Genomic DNA, 10152 nt, shown 5'->3' with positions numbered 1-10152 from the left:
TTATCCATTTATAATCAATTAAATGTACAGACAGTCATCAACAACTAAAAAATTCATGAAATTGATCAATCAAAAGGTAATTAGATATCAATATTTGTAAAATATTCCAAGAAAGACACATCAAGTTAAAGAATTAAAAAGCGAAAATGCGACGTTACTTAAAGTCTTCTTGTATCCTTAGTGTGTGTAGTTACAAATGTAACTACTTCCTTAAAAACTTTCAGATATACCCAGACTTACATTTATAGGCTTATAACTACTATCCATCACTGTTAGAGAAGACTTGGAGTTGCTATATTTGTCGAAGAAAATGTGATATATTTTGCTAGCAAACAACTGCAATTTCAATTTATTATTAATAGTTTAAAAGTTTATAACATGGTTTCTTTTCTGTGGGAAACTATGCTTAGAGAGTTTTAAAGAGAGTTGATCATTATTCAGCATCAAACCATATGTGTACAACACTCAATTTTTGATATGTGTGATTATACCTTTAAGCTATTTATTTTCCTATTAAAAAAATTAGAAATTATCATTCAAATGAAGTTAGCAAATCAAACGGAAAATCTAGACTTAATAAGATTGTACCTGAAAATTAGAAGACACTTTTGTACCCACTTAACAATGGAAGCTTATGTTGAATGACTAATATTGATTATGTTTATATAGTGTAGTCTTGAAGATTTGTTGATAAAAACTCTTTGATATTCCTCAGTTACTTAATTTGATTCCTTTCAACTTCTCATAATTAGCAAAATACGTTTCAACTTCTATATTAATTGAAACTTTATTAGTGTTCATCCTATTTCATTGTTTCACACATAGTAATTGAGTAGACTGCTGAACTTCTCATTTTGCTCCTCTATTATGTAATTCAAATATTACTTTTTAATTAGATATTTAATTTATACTTGGGTAAAGTATTTTATTATTTTTTAATTTAGTATAGGGGCAAAATAGTAATTCAACTTTACACTTTAGAGTTTCATACTTATAATAATATATGATATGATATGATAAAAAAAAAACACTAACTTAATAAATTTAAATTACATATTCAAATAAAATTTGAACTTCAACTCAACTTGACTTTGTATCACTGATTTCAAATTAAATCATGTCCAAACGGACCTAAGTCGTAACTATATGATGAATTTACATTCATTATGCAATTTGGCAAAATACAAACTTTATTTAGTCACTTATATTTATAAAAAGAAATTAAAATCTGATAAACTCTTGAATGCAATTTATTTAGCTGATGGATTGACTTGGGGAAATTGCAAAATCTAGTCAACAACCATGTTTAGGGGTGTTACAATAGGCAATAAATGGAAGAGGATAACATAATTAAGCTTCAATAAGCTTTTTTGCTTATACTTTTTTATGCCAAGTTTGACTGTGTATATAAGATGAAAAATGATCAAAATGGCTAGTAATTAAGTTATATTTGTACTTCCTAGGGAACACAAAAATAAATTACTCGATAAAAAATGCAACAAAATGAGATTCCAGTCAATTTCCCCAATACCTCAAACACAAGCGCAAAAAAGCAACAGGTAACAAATGAATATGACAATACAAAAATAATCAAATCCAAGAGACACCAAATTAACGTGGGAAAAAACCTTATTACGTATATCATAAAGTATATATAACATGAAGTTTATACTAGTTGAACTGTTGTGAAATATTACTTGGTATTATAAAGTAACATACCAAACAAAGCTTATACAGCTCTTTCCAATTTCCCTGGGCACAGAAATGTAAAACATACCAAGACAGTTGCAGTAACAAACTAAACATAACATGGCTCATCAGGTTTCTATTTACTAAAATGTGGAACAAATTGAGGTACAAACTGCTCCGCGATCTGGTGGAGATGGTCTAACTCCCCTTGAAGAAGACGCAAGACCTGCATTCATGTTTGCAACCGGTTAGTTCATCACTTTGAGTAAAATGACAAGGAAGATATGTTATCCATACTCAGTAAGCAAGATTTGTGTGGTTACATACATCAGGTTACTTTTCGTTACCAAAATTAAGTTGTTGTATGATTAGAGGATTTTACTGGCCATGACAAATGGCATGAACGTTAGTTCTTGGTTAGTTTGTCACCAAGTCAATGTAATAGCTTGAAACCATCTACATCTTGACGCTTTATGAGCAATAGGATCTTAGGCTGCACACTATCAAGAAGCAGTGAATGGAATGCAAATTGCTAGGAAGCAATAAAGATGAAAATTCGAGCTCCCTATCCTTCAAAACTAATTGACAATTCATCCTTCTTTAAGGAAATTTGGGTAAAATACTCTTTGGTGATAAGAATCTATCTCTAGTTTTACATCATCAAATGACAGAAGACAATACTCAAACATACAAATGAAACAAAAATATCAATTAGAGGTTGGAGAAATAAGATGATACTTCACAGACTCAACCTCGTAGTAGAGAGCAAATCACAAAGCAAGAACAAGGTTTTCAACTCCAAATCAAGAAGGGATAGATTGGCTTCTGATTTCTGATGTTAAAATATATCACTACTGTGTTATGTACTACTGCTTCACAGTTATAACATTGACTGTATTTCAGTTGAAGATCATTTATCTTTAGTGTTGCGTAAGAGAAAATTATGAGGAGAATAAAGATGGACTGATACATGAAGCTTCAAAACAAAAAGAAAAAGATCTTCGACATGGATTAATAGGCTGATGAGATATTCAGTGTTCTTCTATAAATGAGCAGTTAATCAACAAATAAACTTCATCAAGCACAAAATTAACCTCTCCCATTGAAGGCCGCAGCTCCGGGTCATTCTGCACACACAAGAATGCTGTTCTAGCCATGTGGTACACTTCAAATGTGTCATAAGAGTCGCCTATGCGGGGATCAATGAGCTCATGCAATGCAAGCCTTTCAATGAGTGGAATTGCCTGAAAATGACAAAGAGAGACTTCCGCTAAAATAGCACTGAATTTTTTAAAATGAGAGTTCACTCAACTAGCTAGATCTTTGAAAGGAATCACATTTGGCTGCGATGACAACTAAAAAAGCCTAGAGAACATACCCATTGTCTAAGAGAATGATGACTGTCCTCTCTCATTGCATCTATGGCTTTGCGTCCAGACATTAGTTGTATAAGAACAATGCCAAATGCGTAGACATCTGTTCTGACAGACACAATGCCGTTCTCAGCATATTCAGGAGCAAGATATCTGCATGAAACAAGAGAAACTTTTGGTGAATCTCCGACTCAAAGATTTCATTTGTTGAGTATATAGCATTCTGTGTAGCCAATGAATAATAGGAATTGCTCACACCCCAATGTTCCAAGTATCCTTGTGTATATATTATCCTCATTTGTCTTCCATTTAGCCAGGCCAAAGTCACCTAGCTATGAGAAACAAAAACAAACAGTATCATCCATAGGAATGATTTAGAATTAATATTAGCTTCCCAATTTTTTTATTCAGGTCGCTGTCCAGCTTGGAGGATCAGAAACAAATGTGGTCACTCAAAATTATCTGTGTCATTCTATTTAGTCCAATAATTCTAACATTCTTTCTACGTGTTTGAATCAAAATGTGTTGATTTACCATGGGAACATAGTCATGAGTGAGAAGTATATTGCTTGGCCTCAGGTCACGATGAATAATTGGACCTCCACGGCATTCTTCATGCAGAAAACGCAAGCCCTTTGCAGTGCCAATGGCAATGGCATATCTACGGTGCCACTCAAGAATATTCTCGGTATTCTCTGTCAAGATATTAACCCAAATTAACTTTTTATCTTGAGCTTTATGTTGCTGGAGAAATGTTTGACTACATTAACTATACGTACCAAATAAGTGCCACTCAAGAGAGTTATTGCAGATGTATTCATAGACCAAGATGTTAACATTTTCCTTGCAGCAATAACCCAAAAGCATCACAATGTTTTTGTGACGTGCAAAGCTCAAAACATAAACTTCAGAATGAAACTCAGAAAATCCTTGTGTGCTTTCTTCCTTCCGCACCTTTGCAGCAATGACCTGACCGTCTTTTAACCGACCTTTGTATACATGACCATATCCACCTTCTCCAAGCAAGTTATCCTTTGAAAAATCATCTGTTGCAAGCTGTATTTCTGAGAAACTGAATCTCATTGAATCCTTGATGTATAGTTCTGTCTTTGCTCCACAAGCGATACAAAGAAATGGTGTATTAGAGGATCTCCATGATGTAGGTGGTCTTCGTTCTTTCTGGAAAACAGGAGGGATTGGATGCTTCATATCTCCTCTGGCAGACCTATCTGTTCAAATCGTCAAACATTTAAAGCAGGAAGGACAGGAAACTATTCCCTACTTTTATCAAATCCCTTACAATTTAAAATTAGAGATTGTAACATCATTACAGATCTATAAATCTGAACTAGTTTTATGAACACCACAAGCAGACAAAGCCTGTTTTGGAATCATGGTAACTGTAAGGAAAGGTATTTCTAAGGAGTCCTCTTCTGATTTCTTCCTCATCTATGGTGTGAAGGAATCCGATCTACAAAAGGACCACATACATTCAGAAACCAGATGTTTCTTAAAATCTGAAAGAAGATATTGTCAATAATTGCTCTTCTGATCTCTCCGTACTATGTAGAATAGGATTCCAACCAGAAAAGGAGATCAACCCTCAAAGTTGGATGAAAATACACTTCCGTAACTTAAAAGTATCACACAGAAAGCAACAAAATAACGCACCTAGTGTAATCCCACAAGTGGAGTCTAGGGAGGGAATAGCTGCATTTATTTTTAAGATTATCATCATGCTAGCTCACCTGATCTTTCTTGCATAGAATTGAAACTAAGATCTTCGTGTGAAGTGCTATGCTCCAGTTGATTATATACCACCTGTTCATTTTCTGGTATTTCAGAGCTTTCCACAAAACCTGAATAGTTGATTGAAACAACAGACTGCTCTGTGTTCGCTGCAGTTGGAGGGGGTGCCAAGGCTACTTGTTTGGACATAGAAAAGTATAACTTTTGCTCTATGTTGTCAGCATCAACTATGGAATAAGGTCTCACAACCTTGACGAATAAATTATCACCAATTAATGCAACTTTGCAAGGTATGTGTTTAAGGTAATACGTCAAATCCCGCCTGAGGTGCCTGTAAGAGTTTAATCTTGTCAATATTAGAGAACAAAAAAATGTCAAATCGAATAAACATGGTCCTATCAAAAATGTAGAGTCAGATAAACATAAAATTGGTAAATAAAGTTGGACGCACATGATGATATAAAATTAATTCAAGTGGCTTAATAAGATGGAGACTTCCTTGTAACAACTACAAAATGCTCATGGTTTTTCATGGATATGAAGTTGGAAGGAAATGATGATTTATCCAAGAGAGTCAATTGTCAATGATAAGTACAAACTTTCTAGTAATAAAAGCAAAAGACATGGTTTTTCTTGAGTCAAATTAGAGAAATCTTGCTAGACATTGTTCCAACTTTGATAAAATTATAGAGCTTTAGATATATGTGTTTCTGTTTGTATCAGACAGTTCAGAAGCCCAAAATTCGACATGGTAAACACCAATATGGAACAAACAAAGACTCCTTATACTGAGAAGAAGTGTATTGACTATGCTCTAATTGATTGCGGCATGACCTTATCGTACATGCATGCATATCATGGATTTGATGTAGTTTTTAAAAGTACAATAGCTTAATTTTGCTGTTATCTTCGTGAAATCAAAATGTTTATGATCCCATCAGTGAGTTGAGGGACTAGTTTGGTGGACTCTAAAAAAGTATCTCTCATGCTCCTTTCCTTTCAATAAAACCAAGCTTTAAGAAAGTATTTAAATTAACGACTTCCCTTTTCTCTTCTTCCGACGAAGCAAAATATCTTCCAATAGAAGCCTGATTCTCTAACCACAATAGGAAACAAAATATATTGCAATCACACAATATTAATCATCTATGCATACATTAATTATAATATTGTATATATAGATTAAAATCCCCATTTTACAATAACTGAAATAGTCAGGACATTGAAAATGGATGGTGAATTTGTTTTTTATTTACAAATCAGAATTATGACCAACAGGTAGAGACTTATCCATGCATTTGTAATGAGAAAAAAGTAGAGAGACAGGGTAAACAAAGGGGGAGCATCTTGTGACGAAAGCAATGTTGAAGAATAAAGAACTCTAAACAAGGGTCCATGCAAATTCCCTGAAGATCCATTTATATCCCTTAACTAGTGGAGGACCAAAATCAAACCCTACTTAACAAACAATCGAACAAAATGCAGTTGAAATAGTTACTTCAATGAAAATATCAGTTCTTAAAGGAAGAGTTAAAAATCTTATCTGAGCAAGGATTTTCTGTTTGCATAATAATAATTAAGGTTCCAACTTTACGTTTTGGCGGATAGAAAAAGGTATATTTATTTTTACTTAATCGGATAATAAAATGGCCTCCCGATGCATGGATAGATTCCTTTTCTATGGAGCAATCACATTGTAATGTTGTGATAAAAGATGGTAGCAACACTGAGACCAGAAACTCTTTGCTCTTTGCCATTTATTTCTTCATCTTGTTTAAAAGCCTATTAGAAAGTGGAGGTTTTTATGTAGCCATGGTTTACTAGTGCATTTCGTCACTAATTTATTGTTGCCTCAAGTCTCGGTATAATTTAGCTCCCAAAGATAGAGACGATATGCTTACTACAGCAACAGGAATTACCATGGTCACATCAGAGAACATACCTATCTAACACAACACATGTTGTATTGATAGTTGTAACCTCTTGTACAACCACCTTCCTTACTGGAGTCCCAGCAGTAATTTTGACTTCAATGTCAACCTAAACACAATATATAATAACTTATAGTTAGAGAAAAATTAAAAGGGAGATAGAAATAGATAAGAAATAAAGTGATTGCTTTAGAAATCAACATATTGAGATGAGATAGATAAAAAGGCGAGCAAAAGAATAGCTTGGGCATTCAATCAAAATGCCACTCCATCCGGGTGATAGACCCTTCACTTTCCTCCACGATGAATATAGTCTACTACTCTCTCTCTCTCTCGACTAGTTGGTTGAAAGTGCATGCTTTTCATAGCTTAGGTCATTCAAATGCTTCTTAGGTAAGAAGGGGATTCGAGGAAAATCCTGGAATTCCTAGATTTTCCGCCTGGATGGATAAAAATACAATCTACATAAACCTCAATTATATAGGGGAGACAGTATCCACCTAGTGCCAGTTAAAATAAATAAGGAAAACGGGAATTAAATGGAAGTGCAAAAGGAATGTTAATCATTGCTTCATCAACATATAAAGTGGAGTCAACATGATACGAATAACAGTCCAGCCCTGATTCAGCCTGAAGGATCTATGAACCTTAAATCTCTTGTGGTATATATTGAAGTAACTGAAATAAAGGAATGCATGGTAGCAGAAATAGAAAGATGTTCATCCCATATACAATTTAAGAATATAAAAGAGGAAGTTGTCAAGAAGAAAACAGAACATCTATTTATCGTAGCCCCCCCCCCCCCGATTAAATAAGACAATATTTAAAAAGCAGTTTCTAAACAAAGTTTGAATACTAAAGGGAGTTGTAATGTCTATTCCTATAATGAACATTTGAAAATTACTTTTTCAAAAGCAAATCTGTCCTGCATCAAATCGTTGCTATCATATTGATTTGAACAAACTCAAATATACTGTATTGAAGCACATCAGATCCAACCCACAAGCCCCCAGTCCCCAGAAAAGTAAACTTGCTACACCAGTGGGTCATAAAAATTTCCACGATTTCATACGTATGACTTCTGTGGATACTTCCAGCCACATTTCTAAGATATATCAATCAATAGTTGCTTCCAGTACAGAACTATTATGAGGATCAAGTGTATAATATTACCCCTTCACCTTCACAATCTTGGGCACTTTGCATGAGCATGTTCACATATGCATCAATCTTCTTTGTTACTTCTTTTTCGATCTCACGTTTATGAGTTCCAAACATGGACAGTGGCTCTGCTTCCATTTGATAACCCACTGTGCAGAAAAATGGGTTAGGAAACCATACTGTAGGCATGTATAATACTAGACAAGATAAGTAGTCAGCTAAAGATAGTGGTCAATCACACCTCTAACCGTTCAGCTAATACTGGAAATACCACAGTTCCACATTAACCATAAAACGGCATAATATGTAGAAATCACATATTCTTTGTACACACTTCAACAACCACAGGAAAGCAGAAGCGCCACTACAGAAGTTATAAACTGTCAAGAACCAGAATATGGCTCCTTAGTAAAGTGACCTTTTATCACAACTTAGCCGTAATAGAAAAAAAACAATCCTTGATGACTACAACCATTCTATTTTAACCCATTAATTATCAAAAGGGAAAGTTAATCTGGTTAATGATAATGGTGAAAATTGAAAGCCGATGTAACGCTTTAATATAATGATTTCAAAAGTTCGAGTTGAGCCTTAAGTTGGATCATATTGTTGGGAGGACGAATCATCATCATCATCATCTGTAGAGTTATGAAATACCACAGGAATAGAAAACTATAACCTTACTAATCAAGTAAAATTTGTCAAATACAACCCTCTAATCATGGATTCAAAGGTAGCTACAATTAGTGATATTTTCCTCTTCAACATAAGAAAATGATGTGACAACTATAAGAGTTACTATCACAAAATTTAGTCAAAGATGACTAAAACGTTGGATCGCCATCCAACACGAGCACTAAAAGTAACAATCATCAAATAGAAAAAATGAGATAATTGCATAAAAAAGTGAGGCAAGAAACTCACTAGGATGAAGATATTTATGCAAAACCCCAAGCACAATAATGGTATCGCCCGCATGAAGGATGTTACCCTGTGATCTGATCTCATCAATAATGCGCTTGATTTCCTGCTCAGGGTGATCCTTGGTTGCATCTAAAGCTATAACAATACGAGCCGTTATGAGACTATCAACATCTGTATGACTATTATTGTTACCCATAGATGATGCCATTTCTTGCAATTCAAATTTCCCACCCAATTAGTGTTTTTAATTTTTTTTGACAATTCAAAAGTACACTCAATTGATGAAGCTGAAGCACATATAAAGGACTTGAAGCTGCAGGTAAAATAATCAAATTTTGTGCCAATAAGAAATTTGTTTGATAATGAAACTTTGTAATTTTATTTCTGTTGGAATGATTGGAGTTGAGTAAATTGTTAGTTTCAACACCCAAAAAGAGTGATTGAGGGGAATAATTAGAGTATATTCTGAAGGGATATTCTTGAATATTTTTCTGGCGGGAAATGGTACGGCCGGCCATGGCGGAGCAAAGAAGAAGAAATTGTGCGAAAAAAAGCAACAAGACAAGGAAATGGCTGGGCATTTCTTGTATCACCTATTCACCAACATTTTTCATTTTCATCTGAAACACCGATGAAACTAATCAATATTCGTATATACCTTCTACTTCACAGTTCATAAACTTCAAATTCAAAACTCATAAATTTTGAATCTTAAATCCATGTTTTCGTAAGGACATCACATTGTTTAATTTGATCTTATATAATATTTTGGAAGAACTGATACACATACTTCAACTTAATTAAATTGGTTATTGGAAGAAGTGTGTAACACAACAATGAATCAGCTGGTCATATCTTTCTCATTTGTGTACAAGGCATTACAGATCGAATATACAAGTACACTTCCCTATTGAATTCTATTCACCATCTTCTATCTTTTCATCCACCATAACTGAATAACTTGAGCTTCTCCGCTTCGCTCCTGTATCGTGAATCACAGTCTTTTTAGGTAAAATTGCAACATGAAATCTAGCTAAAGCGGATTTTATACAGAAGAATTTAGAAATGTATACACTTATAATCAGAACCACTGTCATGAAGTAATTTTTCAACTCTTTTATTAGAATTACTAGAATTTTTCCTAATATCAAGAGTTCATCAATAGCCAGAAAAGCAATGTTCAAACATTATATAGTTTTCCAGCAAATGGGAATTCAATTGAATTAGTAGTACTTTTTTCCAAGTCACCTCTATTGTTGAGTCCCCTTATATTTTTCATTTGATGAAATATACAGTAGATTTATTCTTATTTTTTGTAGTCACTT

The 10152-nt window shown here is 33.9% G+C and overlaps 1 protein-coding gene across 1 annotated transcript; it reads right to left on the bottom strand.

Annotated features, from left to right (window-relative positions):
- Positions 1 to 1691: 1691 nt before the first annotated feature.
- LOC107017447 (receptor-like cytosolic serine/threonine-protein kinase RBK1) lies at positions 1692 to 9465 on the bottom strand. The gene is made up of 10 exons (XM_015217674.2): positions 8828 to 9465; positions 7916 to 8052; positions 6754 to 6851; positions 4811 to 5142; positions 3842 to 4291; positions 3597 to 3757; positions 3321 to 3394; positions 3068 to 3215; positions 2784 to 2933; positions 1692 to 1915 (listed from the first exon to the last, which is right to left on the bottom strand). The coding sequence occupies exons 1-10, from the start codon at positions 9033 to 9035 to the stop codon at positions 1826 to 1828; spliced, it is 1848 nt and encodes a 615-aa protein (XP_015073160.1). The 5' UTR covers positions 9036 to 9465; the 3' UTR covers positions 1692 to 1825.
- Positions 9466 to 10152: the final 687 nt, after the last annotated feature.

The sequence above is a fragment of the Solanum pennellii genome, chromosome 4, assembly GCF_001406875.1.
Source record: "Solanum pennellii chromosome 4, SPENNV200".
NCBI classification, from domain to species: domain Eukaryota; kingdom Viridiplantae; phylum Streptophyta; class Magnoliopsida; order Solanales; family Solanaceae; genus Solanum; species Solanum pennellii.
Note: the sequence above shows the minus strand (reverse complement) of the source record. Positions and strands in the feature narration are given on the sequence as shown.